Raw genomic sequence first — 27,170 nt, 5'->3', positions numbered from 1 at the left:
TCTCAACAATACAACTTGTTTAAACAAGTTCTAATTTGATTTATTGTGTTATTTTTTAAAATTTGATGTTATTATATTTTCATGAAAATTGTTTTCCAATTAAATTTAAATATTTAGTATACTAACTTGTATGAAATTCGCTTTTCTTTTCTCAGCCAATAAATTAAAAAAGAATCAATGATTTGATAATTTTACCCAACAGAAACCTTTTGTGAAATTCAATGATTATTTGATGGTTTCTATGACAAACACGTGTTTTCTTATTTGGCTTACCATCCATGATCCATAAATTACACCACTCAAAAGAAACATAATTAATGAAGAGAAAACAGAGATTCAATGAACCTCTTATAAGCCGAGGTTTTGGACTATAAAATCAATATGCTTTCTTACCTTTGTAAAATAGATGTAGGATTAACATTTAACACAAATACAGTAATGCCCGCGAAATCTCGGGCGACAAAGAAAATAAATAATAATAATAATAACCCACAGGCAGTCATTGAGCGCAGAAAAGAAAGACAACATTTAAAAGGTGAGGTTTGCAGAGTAAGGATCTGTTTACAACGGAAGAGTCACAGTTTCTTTTGTCTTTTTTTTTTTTCGTATTTTCTCTGATTTTTCAGCTCTGTATCGATCTTAGATAGTGATTGAGAAACAGGGACAGAGACTGTGACAGGAATTCAAAGTGTCCGAAGTGAAGAAACAGCTGTTCCTCCTCCATATCCGGATTTTAACCTTGCTCTCTTTCTCTCCATAGGTTCTTCTCTCCACTTGGTTTTTTTTGTTCCTTTAAACTTGATTGAGTTTTGTCATTCGTATTGCTTACTGAAAGCTTGTCGTTTTCGTTTCTTCTTTCTTCTTTTTTTTTTCTCCTTTTTAAATGTTTTACAGTAATCATGATCGTTTCAATTTCGAAACTTGATTTGATTCCGTTTTCATTATGATTTTGCTCTATTTTTTTTCTTTATCAAATATAACTATTTTCCTACTAGTTTTGTAAGTATCTTTTTTATCTAGCAATATTTGATACAACTATATATTTTTTTTTTTTGAAAATTCCTAGTTTAAGGATTAGTCACTCTGATTTTCTAAATACATACTTAGGGATCCAATCATGTGGTGGGGCGTTTTTTTTTTTTTTGGGGGGGGGGAGAGACTTCAATGATTAGACGAAATAGTGTGTTGTTATCTTAGCCAACGGTGTCTCTTTTAGGTTTCGAAATTGAGGATGTTTTGCAAGTGTCTTTTAGAATTTCTCAACATAATTATGATAAAATTATATTGGTTTTTTAGTTGCATTTTTTTTAATACATATTATTGATGTTCAGGTAGGACAGTGTTAGTTTTGGTCAAGCTTCTTAGGCGATCCAATGGAATAAGCTTCGCTTGATGTGATTTTGATTGGATAAGGAATCTCCAAAGGAGTGCTTTTTCTTTTGGAATGACTTTAAGGTATGAGCCAAATTCTTATAGTAATTTACTAGTTTGTTTAGCCAAGTTCATCAAATTTTTAGTCTATTTTGTGCATGTCTGGGTCATGCAATGGATTTCCAGGTTTTTAGCCGAAAGTAGTAATGAGTGTATCTGTTTTCAGAGATATTAGAGTTTAGGGTTAGGCTTGCATTTTTAAGAACATTTAATATAACCACATTTCAAGTTTGGAATAATTCACTCGTTCATTGCTAATATTATTTTCGCATGCTGCATTCATGGATGTTTAATTCATAGGTTGTCTTCTTAGGATGGTACTAAGGTATGAGCCAAATTCTTATAGTAATTTACTAGTTTGTTTAGCCAAGTTCATCAATTTTTTAGTCTATTTTGTGCATGTCTTGGTCATGCAATGGATTTCCAGGTTCTTAGCCGAAAGTAGTAATGAGTTTATCTGTTTTTAAGAACAGATAATATAACCACATTTCGAGTTTGGAATAATTCGCTCGTTCATTGCTAATATTATTTTTGCATGCTGCATTCATGAATGTTTAATTCATAGGTTGTCTTCTTAGGATGGTACTAAGGTCCTCATGTTTTTTTGATGTTGCTTTGCAAAATTTGATTCATTTGTCTTGGATTAATCTGCAGGTTAGTGGTTCCTTTGTGCCTGATTCAGCTTCACTAGTAGCAGTTGTGATAAAAGATTATCAGCATAATGGGCGGCTGTGTCTCCGTACATAGTGAAAAGGCACAATCAAGGCCGCACAAAGGACGCTTTGGCAGATTCTGCAAGAACCGTGGGAAAATCGCCACTTCCATTCCTGATGAATGCATGAAAAGGATGAGCGATGCTGGGAGTCACGTAACAGATATTGCTGTTGGTGAATATGTTCAGAAGGGTGCTTCAACCACCTGCAATTGTAAGCGCTCGGAGTTGTCTAATGTGGCATTTCATCTAACCCAGCTACAATGGAACCACAGTCAAATTGATGCCAATGGTCTCTTCTTCTATTCATCTCTCACTACAAAATTTCTGATATATATTACATATACATATATGAATATGCATGGTGAATGCTTTTCGCATTTGTGCTTGTTAGGAGATATTTTCTACATATTTCCTACCTTATTGAAATCCAAACAATTTGTAACTGTAGAAATGAAATTATTTTGCAGGAAGATGCCAAGAGGAAGTATGGTTCGATTCTGTTAGCATTATGGAGTCCGAGTCGGATGATGATGCTGGCAGTGTATATGGAGGTAATGCAGTTGCATCTTATTGCAACCAAGTTATATTTCTTTCGACTACGATTTTCAATGTTCAGTTGGTTGGCAAAGCTTACACTTTTTTCTCCCCTTTTGTTGCTGCCTCCAGATGCATTTTCTTCATTAGGTAATCCGATAGGGAATATTTCAAATGCACAAGTGTTTCAGTACGGAAATTCATCATGCCTTGTTGATAACGGGTCTAAACATGAAAGAGTGTATGAAAGTTACAGCTCTAAGGGCCGCAAAGATGGCACGGTTGATTCGGGGGAGAAAACCCAAGAAAGCCGAAAGAAATCAACAGTTATCATGCTTTCCGTGAAGAGGAAATCTTTTGACGGTAAAATCTTGGAATTTTGTAAAGTAGACCTCTTAATCGAACTTGTAGGAACATTCTGATAAAAAATATATATGCATAATTCATGATATTTGTGAATTATAGCATTAGTATATACTCTAAAAATCAAAACAAAATCAAACGAATAGCCTTTCTATCTTTCAACTAGGGCTAACAAATTTGTTAACAGGTGCAGCTGAGAGGTACTTATACCGTCCAAGAGCTGGACTTATAATTCCATGCTCAGGAGAGAAACCGACGGTAGGAAGCTGGTCGGAGATTTCTCCTTTGCTTTTTAAGCTCCGAGGCAAGAATTACTTTCGGTGAGCCGTTTAGTTCACTGTTATCTGCATTCCATAATATATCATTTTCTTAAGTACAACTGAAGTTGAGCCTTATCATGCAGAGATAAACAGAAGTTCCCTGCTCCTGATTGTAGCCCTTATGTACCAATTGGGGTCGATTTATTTATCTGCCCTCGGAAAGTGAATCACATTGCTCAGCATCTCGAACTACCACACGTAAAACCGCATGAAAATGTGCCTGCACTTCTGATTGTTAATATACAGGTTCTTATTTCTCTCCTTATTGCCCCGGATAATGTCTTCTTTTCATCATTGTTGGGTAAATTGTTTTTATGACATCTATAATTTGTTTGGTATACTTGTTGCAGGTTCCGACCTATCCAGCAAGTGTGTTTCTTGGTGATGCCAACGGGGAAGGCTTGAGCCTTGTGTTATATTTTAAGGTCTCGGATACTTTTGACAAAGATGTATCCCCTCACTTCCAGGACAGCATAAAGGTATTCCCCTTACCAATTTCCTCGTACAACTTAACATTCAATGTTAGCTACCAACGAATTAAGTACTGCCATTTTATGCTGCGCTTGGATATGGGGTTATGATTCTTCAATAACCCTTCGAATACATGAAAATTTTGAAAATAAATTCATGCCAGAAAATCACACTTGAGCTCAAGTAATATAGAGTAGGATCTATTCTTTCCACCTTGAAGAATATTTTAGTTGATATTAGTGTCCGTGCTTTGTTACAGAAATTTATTGAAGATGAAATGGAAAAGGTTAAAGGGTTTGCGAAAGAGTCCATTGTTCCTTTCAGAGAGAGGCTAAAAATTATGGCCAGTTTAGTTAACCCAGACGAGCTTCAGTTAGGTTCTACTGAAAAGAAGCTTATTCAAGCTTATAACGATAAGCCAGTGCTTTCGCGGCCTCAACATAATTTTTATAAGGTAATTTATAGCTTTCTCTGCTGCTTTCACATACTGTATAGATGCATGTATATGCAAGGTTTGAAGGAATTCAATTACATGCAGTCAAATGATTCTACGTTGTTTCTACTTTTTACTTTTCGTGAAGTATTTACCGCCATCACATATTCGGACACAAGTATGGGATATGATCTTTCTATCTATGCCTGGATAGTGTTGGCAGTTTTTCTAGGGCATGAACTAAGCCTAGGTTACTCAGGCTTGAGTCTGTCGATGGATTATATTTCCGTCCTTAATTCTGAAAACATTTTCAGTTGACGTCTTAAACAACATAGCCTACGCCTAGTGCATATAGTGTTTTAGAAAGCTGAACATGCAACCATTTTTTAACTTCTTCCGAGGTTAAAAGTTGCGTCTCTGTGTTGATCATGATGCAGGGGCCAAATTACTTCGAGATCGACCTTGATATACACAGATTTAGCTACATATCTAGGAAAGGACTTGAATCGTTTCTAGACCGCATGAAGAATGGAATCATTAATCTGGGTTTGACTATTCAGGTAACTTCTTCCCATTTTCTCTGAATTTCCGAATAGGACGAAACTGAATAGAGGAGAAATTCATAACATTTAGTTTCTGGTGCAGGCACAAAAACCAGAGGAATTACCAGAGCAAGCCTTGTGCTGTCTGCGGCTGAATAAGATTGATTTTGCAAATCATGGCCAAATTCCTACCATTGTAAGTGTCAAAGATGATTAAAATGCAGATTTAAATTCAACACCATTGTTTGCATTCATTTATTTTGTTATTTCTGCCTTGTAATTTTCATCATCTTTATCACACCAGCAAAGCAATTGACTAGATTATTGAGATCAAAGCTTGTTGTAAGGATTAACTATTTTGGTTTTCAACCATAAACAATAATTTTTCAATCTGATTTTGTGTCTCAAAGGGTGGGTCAGACTCATTCTTATGTTTTGACATACCCCCCCAATTGGAACATAACATGAAAAGCATATAAACTAAAATACACTTTTGATACAGAAAAACATGTCAAAAATTATTATTAACGACCTTAAATTATTATCTAAGAGAAGTATCTTTAAAAAATGACAAATAAAATTGTCAATTATTTAAAATAAATTAAATTTAAATGGTCTTAAAGAATGCACTAAATTAGCAAAACCCATTCCATGCACTAGATGTGAAATGTGAAGGACGCCCCCCAGGAATTTACTTGGGGCCAATATCTTTCAGAGCACAGATCTGCTCTTCACCCATTGCTGACATCACTGTCACAATCAGATCCTTCCCCTCTGCAAATCCTGTCTTTATCTACATTCACCAAACACTACATATTATTTTCAAATCACATACTCCTACCTACTTGGTCCAACATTGATATGATATGGGTGAGAAACCATATGAAGTTGGATGAATTTGGCAATTTCAGGGTAGCAAAAAGGCAAGAAATGAGATACCCGTTTTGACATGCAAACTAACCTGTGTAAGCAGAAATTCATCAGTTGGAAGCCGAAGATCGTCCTTAGTGTTCCCACTTTCAGTCAGCAAGCTCACCTAAATCATTAGCAAATGATATGATCAGAACATCGTCTAATGCCCAAAAAGAATGTCAAAAACAAACCAAATAATAGGTTTTACAAATCCATCCTCGGAGATATCAATCAGCTGGTAATCAGTGCGATTGACATGAGGAACCTGTAACCAAACAACATCCTTTAGCCTCCAAAACCTACAACATAATGAGTAAAGCGAGCGAATAAGAGCGACTTACATCACAGTTGTGAGACGAAGGAACTATATCTTCCACCTTTTTCCCAGTGAAGATATCAATTCCAACAAAGTGACATTTGGCGTGTCCGTGCTTCCCAGTCTTGGAAGTTGAAACTTCCACAACCTGCAAAATTTCAACAACAAAAAAAATATTATTTTAGCTAAGTAATAATAAAAAATCAAAGATAAAACCCTTCATTTCACTAATTTCGCCAAACAAATTCGGAGATTCAACAATTTATTTACAGATTTTGATAAATACATAAAAGAAATTCTGGTGATCTTAAAAATAAAGAGTAATAGCGGCATAAATGAACATAAACAATAAAATTAAAAAAATGTAACCTTGCAAGGCCGACTTTTGATGACGATATGACCATTCTTCCTAATGGTGCCGGCCTGCTGTGGAAATGTCTTAGAAGCTCCGGCGTCAGCTTTAGATTCAAAATGATGATCTTCATCAGACATGGCGACGAAGCTAAAGAATTCGCAAGTTTTTGGAGAAAGCGAGAGATACGGATCAAAGCAAAGCTTCGAAGTGGGAAATCGAGGGAGAGTAAGGAGAGTGAACGAGTTAGTTAGTGCGTGGAACTGATACTCAGCTTGAGATGTTTCCACGTGGGCTTCTTTGGGCCCCAGAGTCAACTCAAATCTGATATTTTAGCAGTTACTACCATTTTTTTTCTATTTCTTTTTAATAAATCGGGTATTAACAGATAGATTATTGCTGGATGCAGATTTCTTTTTTCATACCAATTAGAAGAAGAAGAAGAAAAACCAATTGAACTCAATTCAAGTCTTCGACAAACTCCAAATTTCCCATAGTCCCAACCATGTAACCCTAAACACACTACAATCATGAATTATGATGACCAAATCTTACAAACAAACTACAATACATAAATTAAACATTATGTTATTATAGTTATAGCACCCTCTTCGTGTTACTTCAAAATACCAGTGACAAGAAGAAAACTGAATGAAGTACAAAAAAGTAAATGGCCTTTTAGTTCTCAGCCCAGTAGGGAGTCAGGTTCAGGATGCAAGAAACAGATTGATTTGGCAGACTCTGCCGGTGATCTGAAAATGAGCAAGCAAAGGGGTAACGATCATAAGTAAACGTTGAAAGTTCTTGCTATCTTGATCCAGACAGAATCAGGCTTCATTTTCAAATTATCAATAAATCTACCAGCAATCAATGACTAGAAGCACCTTCTCAATGTTGTACATACAAGAGTGTGCAGCTGTGTTCTTTTGATTGTTATGCCTGGTGCAGTCATTTCCTGCTTGAACTTCCATCAGAAACTGATCCGAGATGGCTTTCCTCCAGTTTATGCACAAATATTTGTGGGGGCTTTTCTCTGTCTCCGGAAAATTGGAAATGATTCAATTAAAAAATTAATAACAAATGACAAGACACACTCAACTCCCTCTTGTTATATATATATATATATACACACTTTATCAAATCATGTAAACACGAGATGGTGGAGGTAATAGAAATCGAAGAACAACTAACATTTCAGTGGCCTCTTGGTAAGTATGGCTTGATGCAACAGCCAAAATTTGTCCTTCATTGTTGTATGTCAAGGACGCAATACTGTTTGCGCAATCAGGCAACTAAAACCAAAGAAAAGCAAAGTCAACAACGAATTTCTCTACAAATTGTTCATCATTATTATCATAATTGCATTGTTTGACACTAGTTATTTAGCATGTGCCTTCTAAAAGCATTTTATTTGCTTAATGAAGGTCGCTATGGTATCAACCATCAGTTACATAAGCATATTATCCCAAACCAAAACCACTATTTGATAGACTGAGGAATCATATGATGCACTTATCTAGAGTAACAGCACAATAAGTAAAAGTAAAAAGAACACATAAGATCACCTCAAAGAGTCTTCTTCTACTTTTAGCATCCCATGCTGTAACATAACCCACATTATCACCGGTGACAAAAGCACCTGAGATGCTAAAACAGAAAGTACCATAAAAATCCCGTTATGCAGCAATGTCCATAATCTACGAGAGGCTACTGATAGAAGAGCACATACAATGGGTTGAATGCAATGTCATTCACTGGTACTAGATGGTTTCTTCCATCTCTTGATCTTGGATGACATCGGAACATATACCTGCAAGCATGAGATGTATAAAGTAATGCATAATCCAATATCCGTAGGTATACTTTCAAAATTATGCCAAAGGCTAAGAAGGCTATTGAACGATATGCTTTCTGTTTAGTCTAGAGGAAAATTTAACTTTAAGTGCTTTCAGATGCATGAATAAAATGGATTTATAAATTGACCCAGACCATGATTTTCAATGTTCAACTGTTAAAACGGTCCCAAAGTTATACGATTTTCAAAAACTAACCCGATATTGTTTGAACTGGACGGATATGAAATCTCTAATTTTACTCGTCCATCTACCGATCCAACTGCATATCCTGCATAGAAATTAATCTGCTTTAAGGGCAGTATTAAGAAAGTTGAAAGTCATCTCAGAAAGTTGGTATATTGAAGATTACGATTTCTGACAGAAGGCTATGCATAAAATCTTCATTCATGTGAAATTCACGGCTTGCTGTTTGGTCATAGGATATAATAGACCATTCGTCAACAAGTCTTCACAACATCATTACATGTAGAGCCAACACAATCAAGAAATAATACCTTTCAAATAAGGAATTGAGGAGACACATCGTAGTGGAACATCCATACAAAATTTATTTGATTGAACACATTTGTCTGAGTTACGCAAGTCATAAATATCTACTGATGATCCGACAGCTATTATTAATTCATATCCAGAGAGTGACATTGACTCCACTTCTGCATCTAGATTTCTCAGGTACACAAGTGGTTTTGCTCCAAAAATGTCCCAGGCTATGATCTTCTTATCAAAACCTGCAGTAATCACTTGACCTGAAATAATAGAATTAGGAGTTTAACTTCTACTAGAAATAAATCGGATTATAGAAACATATTTGAATGGTAATCTAAGATCTAAGGTTGTATTAAGGGCTGTTTTGGATGTTCATCAGAAAATTGCAATTTAAAGGGTCCTCATGGGACATGGACCCTCCAACGGCAAGAACAAAACATTGTGCTGTCATATGAAACCATAAACTCACAAATACATTCTAAGAATTATATTATTAACATTATGCACATAGTTGCATAGGTGCATATTTATACATGTACATGCAATTAAAACTAACAGCGGTGTTCTTGAAAGCCTTCTGAAAAGAGGACCAAGTTATTTATCAGCTAAAATTTCTTTATGACAGCATTGTCAAAGCCCCAGCTTATGTAACAACATGAAAAACAAAACATTCAGTTGCTCAACAACTTCTGCGAGGGAAGTACAGAACAGAGCAATACTCTTTAGAATATTCTCAATCTTTTTAGTGATTAAGTTGTGAAAAACCCGATACACAAAATAGTGGACACTTACAACGTTTATAGAAGGTTTAAGGTAATGGAACGATGTTTAGTTTCTTAGCTAAATGAATTACAAGGAAATTTAATTACAAAATGTAACCATCATTACTTGTTCACAGATTACCATGATAAAGTACATAGAAACAATCAGGGACCTTTAGGACAAATTACATTCGTTTGCTGATTGAAACAAGACAAAGACAAGTTGCGGGACATAAAAGTAAAACGAAGTCTCTTGATGTATATGTTCCACATGTGCACTTTTCTGTAGAAACGAAGTAGCTAACTTACGTGTTTCAGTAGAATATTCCACGCATGTTGCTATATCATCATGATTTCCTATTTTATTGCTGATTCCAGAATGCAAATCATACCTAGAAAAATAAAAGGATTTCCATATGTAAAGAAGCTTAGATTTACAAAAGAAAGTGGTTATATATTTCATGCTCTTAATCACATTTTAGCAATATGGTATAAAATTCAAAGCATATATCTTTTTCCCGAAGTCCAGTCACAAAGAGTGATAATTAAAATTCCAAACTTTTTCCCGATTGAAATGACAATAAAGTTAATGTACATTGCAAAATATCAAATTTACATAACAAAATTATTACCATGCATCAGATGCATGATCAAATGAGGTTAACAAGTAGGAAAATCTCATTTGCTTGCTAAATTCAACTCAACTAAGATTCACATCGCTTACTTTTTATAACTCATCAGATTATAACCGGTTAGGAACCTTTTTTTCATTCAGTTTAATAGTAGAAACCCTAACTGAAGAAGAAACCTCTCATGTAAGAGCTTAAATGAAAATTCGAATTCACTAAATCAATTAAAATGAAAAACCTTGTAATAGAACCATCAGAGGCAGCGCTGAAAGCGACAGATTCCTCCTGGAAACAACAGTCGAGAAGCGCAGCCTCGGACGGAGCTTCTAATCTAAGTTGAGAACAATCCACATCATACAGTCGAAGACACTGTTACAAATCAGAGAATCAAAATCAGTTCGAGCGATTGCAATTCATCGGAAAACGAAACTGAAATAAGACATAAGAGAAGACTACTGACGGGGTCCCAAGAAGAAATGAGGAGGTTGTTGGACTGCGGCGCGAATCGGACCCTGGAAATCGCGTCTTGGATCGGATTCTTGAATTCCAAACAAGATTCGTTCATTGCAAATGCGTCCAAGGAGAGTTCAATTCTTGAAGGAGTGTGTAGGCAAGTGAAATTTTCCCAAGTTTCACAATAGCTGATTGGTGAGAACCCTGAATCTAGAATCTTGATTTCAGTGAGAGATAAGTTAGCCTGGATGGAGCCGAAGGGCAAAAAAGGTTGAAGACTCAAAAACTCAGAATTTTTTAAATTTCCCGCTCAGTGAATTCCTGGTAAATTTAAATTATAATGTAGATTTACGAAATTATCCATTCCGTCTCCCCAAAAGTCAAAATTACCCTCCCAGTATCCATCTAGTCTGACATTAAAGCTAAGGGTGAGCATTCGATCGAATCGAATCGAATAAAAAATTTTCGAGTTAATTGAGTTTTCGAATCTCATTTTATCATCCTAACTTTATTTGAAGTTTTCTCGAATCGAGTCGAGTGAGATGAAATTCGAATCGAATATATTTGTTCGAGTTAAATTTTAAAAAAAATTTTGGGTCATTGTGCCCATCATAATAAAATTTGTCCACCTTAATCAATTTTTTTATTAACTTTCATCACCTCATAATTTATTTATTAATTTTTTATATACTGGTTAGCTTCTTTGCTTACTTAGTTGTTTCAATTATCTTCATATTCTTATCACTATATATTTTGGAATTAAAAAATATATTAAATGTAAAAATATGATTTTTTAATAAAAGTTATTTTAAAAATAAAATGTGAAATTAATACCAATATAAAATTTTAACACGAATATTTTATGGCATAATTAATAATTCAATTTTAATATAAATATTCAATATGACTAAACAATTCAATAATATAAATAATATAAAATGTGAAATTTAATTTAATAATATAAATAGTAGATATAAATAAAATTATTACTATTTATGTTTAGTGATTTTTTTTGGATAATTTTAATTTTTTATTTGAGAGTAAAGGGAGAGAAGTAAAAGTTTAGGGAGAAAATAAAAAGTTTGAGGGAATAAAAGTTTGAGGGAAAGTAAATAGGGGAGTAAAATTTTGGAGGGAAAATATTAAAAAAAATTGGATGGGGGAGGGTTTGGGGTAGATGAGAGGAGGGATGAGAAAGGAATAAAAGTTTTAGGGGAAAAATGGGAGGGAGTAAAAATTTTGAGGGAAAATAAAAGGTTTTGAGGGGTTTTGTGAGTAAAATTTTGAGAAAAAGTAAATGGGAGAGTAAAATTTTGGTGGGAAATGGATTTTGGATAGATTGAGGGGTTGGGAGGGGAGGGGAATAAAAGTTTTGAGGAGGAAAGTGAAAAGGAGTAAAAGTTTTGAGGGAAAAGTAAAAAGGTTTGGGAGTTTGGGGTAAAAATGTAAAATATTATAGTTTGATATTCGAATTATTCGAATTGTTCGAGTTATTTGAATTCGAAAACTCAACTCGATTCGAACTCGAAATTTGAAAAAAAAAATTCGAGTTGATTCGAATAACTCGAATAACTCAATTCGTTTAACTCGAAATTCGAACTTTTTTCGATTTTTTTCGAGTCAAATCGAATTTTGCTCACCCCTAATTAAAGCCCAACCGTAGTTAACAACACCTTTAGTCATTATTGGTAAATTTTTGTTTTAGTTATAATTTCATCACGTATTTGAAAGTTTTTATTTAAATCACATCTTTGTCTACATTAATCGGAATTCTTTTTCCTCTTTTTTTAACAATTCAAATTTTTTTTTATGAATCAATTTTTGACGTCACAAATTTTCAAACCAAAATTCAAATTGTTTTTTCTCAAATTTTCGACATTAACCATCGGATCGACTTAGATCTAAGGCATGCTCTTCTACTTGTCAATGAGTACTGATCTATCATATCGATCTTCGAATAATTGCTTGGAGCTCGCTAGCAAAACTTCTAAAACAAACTTAATATCCCAATAACTTAAATAAAAACTTTTGGATAGTTTAATAACTTAAATAAAAGAAACTTTTAAATAGTTCGATGACCAAATTGTAACTTTTTGTAGTTAAATGATCAAAATGAAAATTTACCAATAGTTTAGTGACTAATGGTATAGTTTATCCAAAATATTTTAGGTAAAAAATATTTTTTTTACTTTTTTGGTGTTTATTTGTTACTATATTTGGGTTATTGTGTGTAAAAAAAAGGATATAATATAAAAATATAAATACATTTATGAATTCTATCAAATTAGAGAGTACAGTGATGTAGATAATTGCTTAAAAAATTAAAAATGTGATAATTAAAAGTAAATAAATTAAGAGTCTTAATTTTATTTATTTATTACATAAATAAAGAATTTCATTAATGCTTTCCTATGTGAAAGTCGCATTTCCAATAATTTGTTTTAAAGATCCAAGGCTTAATTTAATACGAATTAAAAAGATTGGACAAGTAATTTAGATTATTATTTGCCTAATTTTTACATTTAAAGAAAAGCGCACACCACACAACGGCTAGTTGTCTGGGTTTATAAAAGGGCGCGGATTCTTGAGTTTGTTCACTTCCCTCCATCTATCTGTCTCTGAGTTTCAGCTGCCGCCTTCTCTCTCTCTTTCTCGCTTCTTTCTTTCTATTCAACTTTTCAAATAATTTAGATTTCTTGTTTCCCGTTCACGCGATTTCTCAATCCCTACCTCTTCAGTTATTCTGGGTACTATTTGTATTGATTATTTTTCATTTACTATGTTTTCTTTGTTTGTTTTTTTTGGGTTCAACACTTACAGGGCGTTTGGTTGGGGGAATAGGCATGCATTCCCCCGCTATGCAGCGGGCCCACAACCAAACAGGCGTTTGGTTACCCGTAATGCTATTACGTCCCGAATCCATTCCGTCCCTAATACGCCCACATCCCGTAATAGTCATTCCCCCATTCAGCGCAGATTAGGGATTCCTTACACGTTCCTTATTTTCGTTTCCTTTTTCTGCCCTCATCGATTTCTGCTTCTTCTTCCATCGATTTCTGCTTCTTCTTCCATCGTTTTCTTATTTGGTGGCCCGTACGGGTCGTCTTCAGCAAAGATACGAGGCTGGTTTTCGACTTGTCGCTGGGTATGTTTTTTGTTATGATTATTTGCTTAATCTGTGTAATGCAGATGTGGAAGATATGTTTGCATGTGGCTTTTGAGAATTTTGATTTCTTATTTTCTAAACGTTAGATTTCTTATTTTTGTTTTTGATATACTGTTTCATTCTAGAAATTCATATCTCCATTACTTGCTTTGATTCCTTCTCCTTGGGTTCCCCGTTCTAATTTTTGCGTTGATTGTGGTGAATATCTGTTGAAAACAGGGTTTTGAGTCACAACACCTCCATTATTCCTTTTTTGCCACCTAGGTTTTACGATCCGTGGCGGGAGACTCTTTTAGGCTAGCCTTTCTCCTAAGGATCAACCTAGTTGGTAATCCTTACATTTTTTTTTGGTGAATTAGAGTTCTTCTTCTTAATTTGATAACTGATTAATTCCGTTGAAAACAGGGTTGGTTTTAGAAGTTGCAACACCTACTCTGTTATAATGGGTAAATCTCAAGTACCGCTGTTGAGGGAGGAGGATGCTATTATGTCCAAAGCAGTCTCTTCGACTACCCTACATGAGCCATTTGGCCCCAAAGCCACTTCCTTGGAACCGTCGAGATGGAGCGTCTTCAATTATTCTACAATCGATGCTCGCAATTTCAGAGAAGACAGTATGGAAATGGAAGACGACTCCGCTTTACTTTTTAATGCCTTTGATTTTCTGGGAGCTCTTCGGTTCCCTCTCAATGCTGAAAGTGATGTTGATAATACCCCTACTACGATTCCCCAACTTTCACACGATCATCATATCTTGTCAATGCTCCATGTTTTCAGTGAAGATAGTTTGATATATGTTGAGGAATTGGAAGACGACGCTGCATTACTCTTTAATGCCTCTGATTTTTTTGGAGGCTCTTCAGTTCCCTCTCAATGCTGAAAGTAATGATGGCATCACTCCTACTACGATTCCCAAACTTTCACATACCTTGTCCATGCTCCATATTTTCACTGAAGATGGCTTGATACATGTTGCGGAATTGGAAGATGATGCCCCTCCCGTGGTTGCTGACGATATCTTGTCCATGTTGCATAACTTCATATAAGACGAAACTAGTGTATCTATGTTTAGGGAAATAGTTATGGTCTTGATCCTTTTGTTAATATTAGTCTTTGTATATGTCAGAATCTACAAAATTATCATGCTGCTAATTGTTTAAGTTACTAAACGTTGTAACTTCCATAATTCTTTCAAATAAAATTTCCTGTTCATAACAACAATTGTAATTTCTAACCTCCGTACCTGCTAAGAACTGAACATATTTCTACATTTGGGAGTCACTGATATTGATAACAGTCATAGATTATTATTTATTTAGTGCTAGATAACATCTCATGTTGTCTATGGAAGATGGAATCTGTGCAGCAATGCACAGTGGTTTTACAGGACTTGATGGTTGCTAATATGCCTAACTATTCATGTTCATATTTAGAGTAAAACCCAAAACTCATCTTCTCAGTCACTACCTTAATTTCTTGCCATGAGATTCGTAGCCTATACCCATTGAAGATCCAAACTATTTGGAATTTGTGCTCGAGACAGTTCAACTTGAACCAGCCACAAGTTCTTGTACAAACCAACATCCAGAATTCAACATGTCTTTTAGAGAACCTTCATAAGTTCAACACTGTCCCTGATTGCCTTCAGTTTTCACAATAAGTTCCAATCGACTCTAGCAATGCTCGTAAAAGACTAAGCAGGACATGCTACTCCAGAAAATGAAAGGGTATTATTATTTTCCATCTCTGTGATGCTACAACCAGGGTCTTTGCTCAACCCTCTCTGCTTCATCAATTCCCTTACCTCATTAACCTGACTCCATCTTCCATCCAAGGCATACAAGTTAGAAATAAGCACATAATAACAAGCCTTATCAGGATGTATATCGAGCATTTTCTTGATAGCCACCTCTCCGAGATCGAATCTTGAATGGAGTCCACATCCATGAAGAAGAGCCCCAAACAAGCTAAGATCTGGTTTAATAGGCAATTTGTCGATAAAATCCAGGGCTTCTTCGAGTCTTCCAGCACGGGCCAACATATGAACCATGCATGCATAGTGCTTCATAGAAGGAACAAACTTATAGTCCTTGCACATTGAATTGAAATATTTCCATCCTTCCCCGAGCCTCCCTGTATGGCCACAAGCAGATAAAATCGCCGTGAAGATTACTTCATTTGGCTCTAAATTTTCTTTAACCATATCATTAAAAAGTGCAAGAGAGCCGCAGCTGTCCCCTTGAATTCCATAACCACCAATCATTGCACTCCACGTCACAGTGTTTTTCTCTCCCATATTGTCAAATACGACACGAGCAGATTTAGAATCCCCACATTTAGCATAGAAATTCAAAAGTGCAGTGCCAACATAAACACTAGACGATAGTAAGCCATTTTTCATGGTGTAAGCATGAAGGGAGGAACCAACTTGGAAAGCACCTACTGAAGCACAGGCTGAGAATATGCTGACCAAAGTGACAGCATCAGGTGAGACAGAATTGGACCTCATTTGATGAAACAGTTCGAGTGCATCATATGCTAACCCATTTTGGGAATAACCAGAGAGGATCGAGTTCCAGGCAATTAAATTCTTATCCGAGACCGTCTCAAATATGTAACTAGCAGCTCTAATCACTCCACACTTTGCATACATGTCCACTAGAGCGTTTATCACTGTTGGATCGATTAGCCCAAGCTGAATCCCCAAAGAATGAACTAACTTCCCTGCACTCAAATTGCTCAACTGCGCGCATGCAGAAAGCAAACTTGCAATAGTAACAGCATTAGGCAATATCCCAAACCTTCTCTTATCAACAAACAACTTCAAAGCCTCATCAGGAAACCCACTCTGAGAATATCCAACAATCATCGCAGTCCATGAGACAAGATCAACAGAAGGAAGTGCATCAAATGCAGAACGAGCATCTCGTAGACTACCACACTTAACATACATGTCTAGAATAGCAGTCACCAAGTAAGAATTAAGTTCTATACCAGTCTTAATAATATATCCATGCACCCATTTCCCCTGATGCAAAGCCCCTAACTTCCCACAAGCAGTCACTAAGCTCCCTAACGTGAATTGGTTACTCTCAACCATTGCTTCTCTCATTCTATTAAACAAAACTAATGCTTCTTTAGAGCAATTATTTTGTACATACCCTGCAAGCATTGAAGTCCAAGAAACCACATTTCTATAAAGAATTTCACCAAAAACCTTACGCGCACATTTGATTTGTCGACATTTGGCATACATATCAACAAGACCGGTTTGAACGAAACTATCAGGATTCCCTACCTTGACAACATCGCAATGCACTTTCCTTCCTTCATTAATATCCTGCAATTCGCTACATGCCTTTAAGACGACCGAAAAGACAACATTATCAAACCCCCTAACACTCATTCTCATACGACCATAAAACCCAATAATTTCCGTGTACAAATCATTCAAAAAGTACCACCTGATCATCACTTTCCAGGAATAAAAATCTGGTTCAGGAATTCGATCAAACACTGACCCGGCATAACCAACATGCCCAAATGATCCATAAAGGCTAACCAATTTGGTATCACACAAAAGGTCACCTTTGATTCCATTTATAATGAACAAGGCGTGGACTTCCTTGAGACAATCAATGTTTTTGCAAAAACTCAGGAGAGCAAAACACGGGTTTGAAGAAACTGAGTGCAGTGAAGCTAAAGAAGGGTCCAACGAAGGGTATTCAAAAGGTTGGTCAGTAAAGTAAGACAGAGATCTCAATTGAATGTAAGGTTCCCTCTTGGTAAGAGAAACAGAAACTTGTCTGTGAAAGAAAGTCAGAAGCTTTGTCACCATTGTTGTTGAAGTTTTGAGGTTGCTAGTTAAACGCAGCATCCATTGCATGAATAGGATGAGCGATGCTGGGAATCACGTAACAGATATTGCTGTTAGCCAATATGTTCATCTTGACTTCAAGAAGGGTGCTTCAATCACCTGCTATTGTAAGCGCTCACAGATGGTTTTTTTTTTTTTGGCCAGAAAGCGCTCAGAGATGTCTTAATCCACCGTTCTTATACGTACGATGGGAAACAGAATTGATAAGTCCAATTGATTAATTTCCTTTCTAAGGAAGGGCAATTTTCCTAAAACTGCAATTGGATTTTCTATTTTTATATATTTCAGATCTAATATTTAGAAGTTCATAGTTTTGATTTTGAAGAGCTTTTTTCAAAAAATCATTTTTTTTATTTTAAAACACAAAACTAATTGGATTTTCTATTTTTATATATTTCAGATCTAATATTAAAAAGTTCATAGTTTTGATTTTGAAGATTTTTTTTCAAAAATTATTGTTTTTTATTTTAAAATATAGAACCCTTTTGCTTTCTTTTTCTTTTTTAAAAATAGAATTTTGATTCAAAATTTAAAAACTTTTATGATTTTTTTAAAATCTTTGATGTTTTTCTTTAATTTTTAGTAGCTATTTTCATAAATTTTGAAATTATAATTATATTTATGTTTTTCTAACCATAATTTTGAAATTATTTATTGACACATGGCATATAAAAAAGTATCGCATCAACAACAAGAGATAGCGATAGAGAATAATTTGATTTAAATAAAAGAGTAGGGCAAATTGAATAAAGATATAAACATCAATGGTTAAATATATTATTATACTTTATATATTAAAAACTAAAATCAGTTTTTGAGCGTATAATTTTAATAGAGAGATTATTTTACTTTTTTATCTAACGCACGAGATCGTATTTATTTTTTCAAATAGGTGATCAAAATACAAATTGAAATATAATATAAGGACTGAGATGATATTTTCCTAAACCAGAAAAGGAAAGAAAATAAAATATAAAATAAGGGGAGTAGAAATTGAAAAGTGAAAGTGAAAGGTGATTGGGCAAAAAAAGAGAGAATCTAAAGGCAATGGGGGCATTTGACTAATGACCAATCAAACTCACCCTCTGACGCTTCCCTTTCTGCTGCTTACAAATCTTTATATCTTCTCATTCCTTCTCCACGCGCCTTTTCTTCCTATGTTCCCCACATCCTATTTCTCTCCCCCTTTTTTCTTTTATAAACAATAAAATGATATTAAAAAAAATTAAATTATTTATTGAGATTGTAACTATTGTTGGTTCTTATGTGGAGGGGGGGGGGGGCAAAGAATTGCTATTCATAGTATAAGCAGGAAGGCTTGCATAATTTCTTCCTTTGATCTTTTAATGATGTAATAACTTGAGAGATTCTGTAGTATTCTCTCACAAATGGAGGGGGTTCAGAGTAATTGGAAAGGGAACAAGTGGGACTAAGTTTCAGTTGAAAGTTACTTCCATATGTTTCTACAGCAGGACAAACAAACAAACATACAGACAGACAGGCAGGCAATGAATTGATTACTGCTTCAATGGAATTCAGATTTCAGAACCAAACATTATAACAGACAAACCACACGTTCTAACCCCTTTTTTTCTGGGTATAAATTAGCATGTAATCAGTACTCTTTGTTTTAAATTCATTTCAATACAAGATGCCATTCATTCCTCCCCTACTTGTTCTCTTCAGGCTTATCATTTTCTTTTTTGTAACTTTTACATGAAACAGACAAGGTTCTTTTTTTCATGTTTCCTCAGCCGAAATTTCACCCAAATCCCAAAGTAGTTGGAAAATTTTATGGGATTTTACCGTTTGTTAGAAAAATGTTCCAGAAATCTTAACATTGATACACCTGTCAATAGAACTCTTAAAACATTACTCGCAACTCTTTGCTCGAACCAACGTATATCCGAACACGAGTTTGGATATTTGGTTTCACTAAATATATATATCTTGGGAAGAACAATTGCAACATTATTTATGGATAATACAAGTTGTCCATAATCACCCCAAGACAGAAAATCAAACATTGCCAAATTTCAGGCTAAGAGGCAATCCCCAAAAGATCATAATAACCTCACTTCTCAAAGCCATTGAAACAATAATCACCAAGTTTCCTCTATAACATCCTCAATTAATACATCAAAGCCTCTTTTCTTTTTCTCTAGGTTTAGGTTAATGCAAGAGATGGACGATTCACCGTTGTACATCGTTGCCTGCGAGGCCGTCTAGTTGTTTTCCCCCATCCAGTAAGGCTCCGATCCTCCAGCCCCACTTCAATGTTATTAAGCTGCTGCATCAATGGCATACAAGTTGTGGCAGCCACTGCAGCAGGGGAGGAGTTAGTTATAGACCGTCGCCTCCCTCGGCCACACCCAGTTCTAGTAGAGTTCCGTCTTGTCATTCCCGAGTGCCAAGAATGACCAGTTGCTCTCATAATTCCTCCAAATGTCTGCAGATCTTCCGTTACCTCATGCCTTGATAGGGAAGCCAGGCCCGGAAGGATGTCCCTTTGAAAGTCCCTCCGCTGTCTTCCTCGCCTTCCCAGGCCCTTTCGTGTTCGACTTGTTAACAAAGACGTTGTTCCTGTTTCTTCTACTTTAAAGTTTTCAGGAAACATAGGCTTGGGCATATAATCCTCTTCCTGGGTTTCAGCTAAGTTCAAAATCATTGATTCAAAATAATCAATCTCTTCCGAGGAAGATTCATTTCGACCCCCATCTTTACCTCGCGAAAGAGCCTCGAACTTGCTCTCAAGATCCTCTCCGAAAGAGGAAATTGTCTCAACAAACCAATTAAGGGGGTCTGTCATAGGGCTTTCAGATGAACTGCAATCAACATCATCCGAACTACTGTCCTGACGAAAAGATGAGATGGCTACTATTGCTTCAGCTGCAATCGTTATGAGTTCATCCTGCATACAGTCATCTTTGCTTTGTACTGATTGCAAAGGTGGTTCAAATGCCTTTTCCAGTATTTCTTCTCCATGAATGACATCTTCAGGCTCGGGAATTAGTGGCACTTCCAAATCTATCCCTTGAGTCGTCTTCATACCACTGCTCAGAACAGAGGGTACAAAAGAAGTTTCATCCTCATCAACACAGGAGTTCAAGTCGACCTGATGTGGGGAACTTGGTAGCTTTGTATTTGCTTCCTTTTCTATGGCTGAATTCTCTGCAACAATGTCTTGGTTCATGTCCGGCAGAGTCACATCACAAGGTAAGTTAATATCAAGTAATATTTTTCTCCCTTTATTTTCTGCTTCAGCTTCTGATGGTTGAGGAACAGATGCATACGGGGTAGTCGAAGACAATTCGTTCTTCGTAACATAATGCTTTTCGAAAATGGGAACCACTAATATCTTCCTATTGTGCAGGCATTCACCTATTTCGCTCCTGCTGGTGTCGACATCATTGGAGAATGAAACTGGCTTCACATACTGCGTAAAATTTTGGTTGAAATCATTGCCAGTTCCATTTTTATTGGTCGGTTTCTTCAGAGAAGATTGAGAGAAGTTCAAATCCCTTCCTGCACTTGTGGCCTCATTCTTACAAACAGGCATGGCTCGTAGCCATGGCAGCCCTCGGAGATGGTCCTCATGGTTTCTTTGTCCATCCATTTGAGGACCTTGTTGCAAAATGGGCTCATTGGATGAACTGTTTGAAAGCACCATATTCAAATTTACACCACTTGCAGACTTCATATCAACACTATTTGAGCAGTTGTAAGGCTTAGTTGAACCTTGGGAAGTGAAGTGCCCTGGGACCCCCTTACTATCATTGGTACAATTTGGATACTCGTAACTCATTGACGGGAAGCGAATTGCATGTTCCCTGGACCCCGATGACGAACCATAATAAAAACCATTTCTATTAGGCAGTTCACTTCCGAAACTCGGATTAGGTCTAGAATTACTACTCACCTGCCACTTCTCTCCAAATATCCCATTGCTCCGGGATGATATCACAGAACTCTTACTAGATGGACCAGATGAATTCAAAAATGGGAGAGTCGGAACTGTCATTGGCTTCTCGCTTAAGCTACTAGAAGGCTTGTCCCAAGAAGAAGCTGAATGAGACCACGGCTTTACCACATCAGAAGAAGCAAATGGATTCAAACTAGGTACATTAGACATAACAATTGACTCTGGATGACCGTTACTGGAGATTTCACGAGTTTTTTCAGGAACTTCTAAACCTAGGATCATTCTTTCTCGAGAGATATCTTCCTTGCTTTGATCAGTTACCGAAAATGTTGGAGGATCAAGAGTTTTTCCATAAAGAACATGTACCTGCTGGGAAGGTACAGGCAACTTCTGTGGCAGAAAACCGTGAGAAGTTGACTTTGAGTTGCTTTTACTGTTCTCTGCAAACCGAGATAATATCCACACATGAATAATGAAAAATACATGTAAAATTATGATAGGAAGGGCCATGAGGCAATCAATGATTTTTTTTTTTTTGACAAAAAAAAGATGAAGCTTTATAATGAAAGTTCAGTAGTTCACAAGTGAGCACTACCTGCTTCAAGCACATTAGAAAAGAATCCTCTCGTAATTCCGTTTTCCTCGATATGGATGTTACTTACAGACCTATCATCACTTGAGCGAAGTACGTTCACAGAAGTTTCTTTCAGTTTAGCAGACAGTTCGCGGCCTCCTTGATAGGGGCCATGGCCTAGAAAGCGCGAATATGCAGAACCATCAGTTTCTTCAAACTGAGCGGGCTCATTCAAGTCGGCCAAACTAGTTTTTCCCCTCGAGCATGAATCAGATCTTGAAGCATCTTCTAGGCAATCAGTCTTCCCTACATGAAATAGCTTTCCATCACTTGCAGGTCCAATTTTCCCATTTCCATTCGGAAGGTAACTTGAGGTGCCAGATGCCGTGTCGTCCCTGAACTGTTCTGCTTCTTCAGTATCAATGTACTCTTCTGCAGGAAGTTGAAGGTCGAACATTTTCCTTCTTACTTTTGTGGGTCTGCACTCTAGAACCTTAACATCCTTTGAGTTACCTCCATTTTGGGACCGAAAGGTACCGGCTTGGCTGCTGCTTCCCTTCACTGAACTAAGGGGAGAACGACCATCTTCAACACCAGAAACTGACGGTCTACCACAAAGAGAGTTTGCTGCAGGGAAGCCGGGTATATGCCATTTGTGAGCATCTTCGGTTGTAATTTGTGAGGCTAACAGGCTCGGTGATAATGATGTCTCAACAGGAAAACGATTTTTTTGTAAATCTTTCTTTTTTATTTCATCCATCAACTCCCTCTGTATTCTATACAAGCGGTGAAGCTCAGACACCTGGATGAAGACAAAGAACTCGCATACTTAAACATGTTCAAAACAAACTCAAGTTTATGAACAAGCAACACTAAACTCTATTGAAACATGGAGATGAAGACCATATAAAATTCAAAATACAAGTACAAAAGCAGCAGAGACCGTATAACCTGATTCTTAAATATAGCCTCATGCTCAAGCATTATTCTCTTCAGTGAGTCCTTATCATACCCGGGATACACATCAACAATGGCCCTCGAGAAAAAGCTAGTGCAATACTGACCATTTGTCAAGGTTTTATCCCCATAATAATGTGGCCAGCTACAACTGTTTGAATCCTCGTTGAGATCCCTCATTGAGTAATATCCGGGCAAATAGCTTTTCAACTGCACTTTTGCTCCCATTCCTGAGAACAACAAACAAGTCCAGAATGACATAAGAAGGAGAATAGAACCCCATTGTTGCTAGATTCCATGAACCTTATAACATAGTTATCAGTCTGATTACAATGTTGCTATGTTATCGAGTCATCGGAAGATATGAACACCTTCCTAAAGGAAAATAATATTAAACCATCCATTTATGTTTCACATAAAAACTAGTAACATCAAACCAAGTTAAGTATTTGACATAGTTGAAAGTCTATCCACTCAGGAATATCGCAAACGATCACAAGAATAATGAACACAATCCACCTAAAATGGCAGAGTTTCACCTTCATAACAAGAATCAGAGTATTGAAGAAAACAACCTCATTGATGATGATGATAGCCCCATTTTCAAATGATGCATGCAACTACAGCAATCTCATCAATTAAGAGGCTTGGAGAAATATTTCGCGGTCGTAAATTCATAGGTAATGCAACCCAAAGCAGACACATAAACAAAGATTTCTAAGCAGAATGTAAGCCACATCATTATCAATTAATCACCACACCACTTCATATATGTCGAAACTTCCCAGATAAAGAGAGAGTCTTGCAGGGGAAAAAAAAGGTGCTGATAAAGCAGGAAAGTCAGGAATCCTATGATCGAGAAGGCAAAATCCCATTCTATTTATGAAGAATTGGGAAGATGCTAAATTAGCAAAGCAAAGTTAAAATACTAGATCCCACATAATTCATACCATAACTAGTATGCATATTAGCAAAGATTAACAGTTGAAAATATTATTATAAAAGCTATGATAATCCATCAAATCAAAATTATCATCAACCCAAATACAAAAAGGAAAAAGAAAAAAAAAACTTTTAAAGTTAAAGAGTTTAGGCTTTAATTAACTGAATTGCAAAGCCACTATAACCCCACAGTTTATCAGACTAACCCCAAAAATGGGGAAAATAGTAATGGATGATTTAAGAAAATAAAGAAAACCCAAATAACCAAATCAAAAGAAAATAAATTAAAAATATTTATATATAAAAAGTCAAATAACTAGAAAGTGAAAGAGAACAAAATTTTACCTCAGACCCACATCCTCTAATCAAAACTCATTCAAGATTCTCCCATGGAGTTAGCTTCAACACTTCCCCATCACAGATAACTCAAAGCTCCCAAATTTTCCAGGATATCAACAACGATTAAAGCTTTAAAACAACAACAAAATCAAAAAAGTAATTAATGATACAGCAAAAACAACAACAAAGTGGGTATTTTGTTTAACACCATTAAGAGAGGTTAGATCGTCATCAGGTCGATGAAAAAAAGAAAGAATCTTGTTGAAGTGGTAATTTTATAATTTTGTTTCGAGAGAGAAGAAAAGGGGAGATTAATGGGTTTGGGAGGGTGTTAGGGAGAAAGAGAGAGGGGAGATCCCAGATGAAGAAAATATTCACACAAAACAAACGATCTTCTAAACAACGGTGACATGAAATTTGTCAACATCTGGTCTTTCTCTTTTATTCTCTGCTTGTTCTTCTTCACATTTCTTATTTATTTCTCCATTTATATATTTTTTTTTATTTTCTCTCCTTTGGTCTTTTTGAGGAACTATAAAAGAAAGGGGCATTTCTAGATTCTCTCCAACTTCCTTGCTTTTTGGTACAGATATTTAACCCATATAATAATCATAACCCACTCTTTATTAAACCCTAAAAAATCCAACTTTATTTCATTTATTAATCTTAATCTGATGAGTAAAATTAGAATTAAAATTAAACCCAAACAAACATGTATCTATTTATGTGGTAAAAAAAAATCCAAAGGAGGTTAAAAAAATAAATTTAGAGTTGAACAGAATTTGCAATGTTTTAAGAGCAGACAAGAAGCGGGCCCCCCCCTGATACTGTGTGAAGGATGAGTTTTCTTGAGGTTTAAGAGAGAGAAGACAGTCCCCATTAATAAATGCCCTTCGGCATCACACATAACTACGACATTAGCTTTCTTTATATCTTTTTTTTTTTTCGATTACTGCCGTAGTTTTTGTTGATTTTCATTGGTTGATTGATCCTCTCTGTTCTACTTTTAACATCCAACAAAGGTTGTTTATTAATAAAATATATTTTTAAATTATTTATAAAAAAAAAACAGAATTAAGTGTTGCTGTAAAATCTAAAAAACCTAAGACGTGGCTTCTGTTCCTAGGGATATGTTTTCAGCTTATCATGGGATCATGTGGCCAAGAAATAGAGAGATGGAGAGAGAGTCAATTCTCTGAATGGGCTTCTTCTTTTTTTTTCTTTGCTGGGTTTTTTTTGCCCTTTTTCTTTTGATTTAAGTGGTTCTAAATATAACTACGTTGTCATGCTGAAAAGGAGAGTTAATTATTTTCTCAACAATATTATTCAGTATTGTCGAATAAAAACACAACAAATATGTGTAAAAATCCCATAATAAATATATGAAGTTGGAAATTAGGAAATATCAATTTTTATTCATTATTTGCCACTACCTGTATTTTTTATAAATCAACAAATGTCCTTACATCAGATATATCCAAGGGTTAATTATTCAAGCCCAATTATTTTTTTTTTAATTTAATTATCTAATTATTTACTTTAAAATTGAGCTACAACTTCGAGGAAAAAAGGAATAAAATAATAAATTTAAAATTTTCGCCTTCCCTTTCACAAATTTTTTCATAAAAAATAAATATAAAAACATACTTTCTTATTTTCCCAACCAATTTTCTTTTTTCATTATAAAGGCCACCGATTACCGTTTTAGAAGATGGGCATTTGAGTAAATTACAAATCGGAAGCATATATTAAAAAGGAGAATAGAATAACTTTGTGTATTCCATAAATAAAAAAATGGTAAATCTGAGGTAATGTTAGTTTTAGGTTTGGTTTGGTTTCAGGAAATATATATATATATATATATATAAATGTAGAAACTAGAAAATAATGAACTTTTATTTTTAACTTTCACCAAAAATATTTTATAAAATTAAAAAAATTGAAATAAAATTTTTTAACTTTAAATAGATGAACTCCGATTCAATTTCATATAAAAACAAAAAAAAATCTACAATTTTAATGTATCAAATTTCTAATGTTTTAATTAGAGGAAAATGAAGACAAAATATGTTTTCATTACTAAAAAAAATCCATTTATAAAACGTGTTTTTTTAATTTTTTTTCAAATATAAAATTATTTTAAAATAAAATAGAAAATATTTTTAAAAACCAAACCAACTCAGTTTCTCATTTTCAAGTTTTACTTTGTGTCTACTTATATTTATCTGAACTTTTATTTGTGATTATATTTGATAAATTATTGAAATAATCTTTTTAACGAAAAAGTTGTATATGTTAAGTAAATAGATACTAGATAGTTATTTATCACTAAAAAATATTAAATTGATTTTACTTTTCAAAATCTGATTTTTTAAATAAATTATTTCTTCATTTTATTAATAATTAAAATATTTAATTTTTTATCATATTAATAATATTAAAATTATGAAATAACGATTTTTCAAATATCAAATTTACTATTATCAAATAAAATAATCAAATAAAATAAAATAATTATATCCCGTGCTTATAAAATCTAATACTAAAAAATTAATACTCAATTTTTCAGTTTATCAAACGTAATTCAAAATTTATTTTTAGGACGAAAATTAAAATTTAAAGATTTTTTTTGGATATAATAAAAAATATGGAAAGGTCGCTTTTATATTATTTACATTAAAATAATATGAATATTTCGTAGAAATAAAATAATGGGATTAAGGAAGGTTCACCCTTTTATTGGATAAGTCTTTGATTAAAAGTCCAAAATCAATGTTAAAGTGGGTTGAAAATTTTGTCAAATATTTAACCTACTCTTT

The 27,170-nt window shown here is 34.9% G+C and overlaps 6 protein-coding genes across 12 annotated transcripts; 2 read left to right on the top strand and 4 right to left on the bottom strand.

Annotated features, from left to right (window-relative positions):
* The first annotated feature begins 365 nt into the window (after positions 1–365).
* Positions 366–5,137, top strand: LOC107946395 (uncharacterized). 5 transcript variants are annotated; one of them, XM_041106988.1, is made up of 12 exons: positions 366–535; positions 644–760; positions 1,332–1,455; positions 2,086–2,435; positions 2,614–2,697; positions 2,813–3,043; positions 3,231–3,363; positions 3,447–3,609; positions 3,714–3,842; positions 4,094–4,288; positions 4,705–4,827; positions 4,901–5,137. In XM_041106988.1, the coding sequence occupies exons 4-12, from the start codon at positions 2,153–2,155 to the stop codon at positions 5,024–5,026; spliced, it is 1,467 nt and encodes a 488-aa protein (XP_040962922.1). In that variant the 5' UTR covers positions 366–535; positions 644–760; positions 1,332–1,455; positions 2,086–2,152; the 3' UTR covers positions 5,027–5,137. The 5 variants fall into 5 exon arrangements, with proteins under 5 accessions (XP_040962922.1, XP_040962925.1, XP_040962924.1 ...); XM_041106991.1 differs by having other exon boundaries at positions 404–535; positions 3,237–3,363; positions 4,913–5,137; XM_041106990.1 differs by having other exon boundaries at positions 404–535; positions 4,913–5,137.
* A 169-nt stretch (positions 5,138–5,306) lies between these two features.
* LOC107946394 (eukaryotic translation initiation factor 5A-2) lies at positions 5,307–6,652 on the bottom strand. The gene is made up of 5 exons (XM_016880698.2): positions 6,407–6,652; positions 6,063–6,185; positions 5,930–5,986; positions 5,771–5,845; positions 5,307–5,602 (listed from the first exon to the last, which is right to left on the bottom strand). Exons 1-5 carry the CDS (start codon positions 6,527–6,529, stop codon positions 5,501–5,503), a joined length of 480 nt encoding a protein of 159 aa, XP_016736187.1. The 5' UTR covers positions 6,530–6,652; the 3' UTR covers positions 5,307–5,500.
* Positions 6,653–6,961: 309 nt separating this feature from the next.
* LOC107946393 (mitotic checkpoint protein BUB3.3) lies at positions 6,962–10,875 on the bottom strand. 3 transcript variants are annotated; one of them, XR_001696925.2, is made up of 10 exons: positions 10,582–10,874; positions 10,360–10,490; positions 9,802–9,884; positions 8,740–8,991; positions 8,441–8,513; positions 8,119–8,199; positions 7,955–8,036; positions 7,581–7,681; positions 7,274–7,422; positions 6,962–7,141 (listed from the first exon to the last, which is right to left on the bottom strand). XR_001696925.2 is itself a non-coding variant. In XM_016880697.2 (10 exons), exons 1-9 carry the CDS (start codon positions 10,684–10,686, stop codon positions 7,338–7,340), a joined length of 993 nt encoding a protein of 330 aa, XP_016736186.1. In that variant the 5' UTR covers positions 10,687–10,875; the 3' UTR covers positions 6,962–7,141; positions 7,294–7,337. The 3 variants fall into 3 exon arrangements, 2 of the variants coding, with proteins under 2 accessions (XP_016736186.1, XP_016736185.1); XM_016880697.2 differs by having other exon boundaries at positions 7,294–7,422; positions 10,582–10,875; XM_016880696.2 differs by having other exon boundaries at positions 6,962–7,422; positions 10,582–10,875.
* Positions 10,876–13,558: 2,683 nt separating this feature from the next.
* LOC107946392 (uncharacterized) lies at positions 13,559–14,981 on the top strand. Its single transcript, XM_041106987.1, has 2 exons — positions 13,559–13,719; positions 14,146–14,981. The coding sequence occupies exon 2, from the start codon at positions 14,183–14,185 to the stop codon at positions 14,618–14,620; it is 438 nt and encodes a 145-aa protein (XP_040962921.1). The 5' UTR covers positions 13,559–13,719; positions 14,146–14,182; the 3' UTR covers positions 14,621–14,981.
* A 46-nt stretch (positions 14,982–15,027) lies between these two features.
* On the bottom strand, positions 15,028–17,876 carry LOC107946391 (pentatricopeptide repeat-containing protein At2g03380, mitochondrial). The gene has a single exon (XM_016880693.2). It carries the CDS (start codon positions 17,624–17,626, stop codon positions 15,434–15,436), a length of 2,193 nt encoding a protein of 730 aa, XP_016736182.1. The 5' UTR covers positions 17,627–17,876; the 3' UTR covers positions 15,028–15,433.
* Positions 17,877–19,506: 1,630 nt separating this feature from the next.
* Positions 19,507–24,933, bottom strand: LOC107946390 (uncharacterized). The gene is made up of 4 exons (XM_016880691.2): positions 24,358–24,933; positions 23,065–23,300; positions 22,135–22,915; positions 19,507–21,979 (listed from the first exon to the last, which is right to left on the bottom strand). Exons 2-4 carry the CDS (start codon positions 23,296–23,298, stop codon positions 19,785–19,787), a joined length of 3,210 nt encoding a protein of 1,069 aa, XP_016736180.1. The 5' UTR covers positions 23,299–23,300; positions 24,358–24,933; the 3' UTR covers positions 19,507–19,784.
* Positions 24,934–27,170: the final 2,237 nt, after the last annotated feature.

This window comes from Gossypium hirsutum, chromosome D12 (assembly GCF_007990345.1).
Source record: "Gossypium hirsutum isolate 1008001.06 chromosome D12, Gossypium_hirsutum_v2.1, whole genome shotgun sequence".
Taxonomy (NCBI): Eukaryota; Viridiplantae; Streptophyta; class Magnoliopsida; order Malvales; family Malvaceae; genus Gossypium; species Gossypium hirsutum.
This window is presented reverse-complemented; position numbering and strand designations above follow the sequence as displayed.

Excerpts from the sequence above, each read along its gene's own strand:
- LOC107946395 (XM_041106988.1), top strand. The coding sequence starts at position 2,153 with ATGGGCGGCTGTGTCTCCGTACATAGTGAAAAGGCACAATCAAGGCCG. Across the intron at positions 2,436-2,613 it reads CAGTCAAATTGATGCCAATG|GAAGATGCCAAGAGGAAGTA; the intron begins GTCTCTTCTTCT and ends ATTATTTTGCAG. Across the intron at positions 4,289-4,704 it reads CTCAACATAATTTTTATAAG|GGGCCAAATTACTTCGAGAT; the intron begins GTAATTTATAGC and ends ATCATGATGCAG.
- LOC107946394 (XM_016880698.2), bottom strand. The coding sequence starts at position 6,529 with ATGTCTGATGAAGATCATCATTTTGAATCTAAAGCTGACGCCGGAGCT. Across the intron at positions 6,186-6,406 it reads TCAAAAGTCGGCCTTGCAAG|GTTGTGGAAGTTTCAACTTC; the intron begins GTTACATTTTTT and ends GAAATTTTGCAG. Across the intron at positions 5,603-5,770 it reads ATGAATTTCTGCTTACACAG|ATAAAGACAGGATTTGCAGA; the intron begins GTTAGTTTGCAT and ends TGGTGAATGTAG.
- LOC107946393 (XM_016880696.2), bottom strand. The coding sequence starts at position 10,686 with ATGAACGAATCTTGTTTGGAATTCAAGAATCCGATCCAAGACGCGATT. Across the intron at positions 8,992-9,801 it reads GGAATATTCTACTGAAACAC|GTCAAGTGATTACTGCAGGT; the intron begins GTAAGTTAGCTA and ends CTATTATTTCAG. Across the intron at positions 8,200-8,440 it reads TCCAGTTCAAACAATATCGG|GTATATGTTCCGATGTCATC; the intron begins GTTAGTTTTTGA and ends TCATGCTTGCAG.
- LOC107946392 (XM_041106987.1), top strand. The coding sequence starts at position 14,183 with ATGGGTAAATCTCAAGTACCGCTGTTGAGGGAGGAGGATGCTATTATG.
- LOC107946391 (XM_016880693.2), bottom strand. The coding sequence starts at position 17,626 with ATGCAATGGATGCTGCGTTTAACTAGCAACCTCAAAACTTCAACAACA.
- LOC107946390 (XM_016880691.2), bottom strand. The coding sequence starts at position 23,298 with ATGGGAGCAAAAGTGCAGTTGAAAAGCTATTTGCCCGGATATTACTCA. Across the intron at positions 22,916-23,064 it reads AGGCTATATTTAAGAATCAG|GTGTCTGAGCTTCACCGCTT; the intron begins GTTATACGGTCT and ends GTCTTCATCCAG. Across the intron at positions 21,980-22,134 it reads TTCTAATGTGCTTGAAGCAG|AGAACAGTAAAAGCAACTCA; the intron begins GTAGTGCTCACT and ends CTCGGTTTGCAG.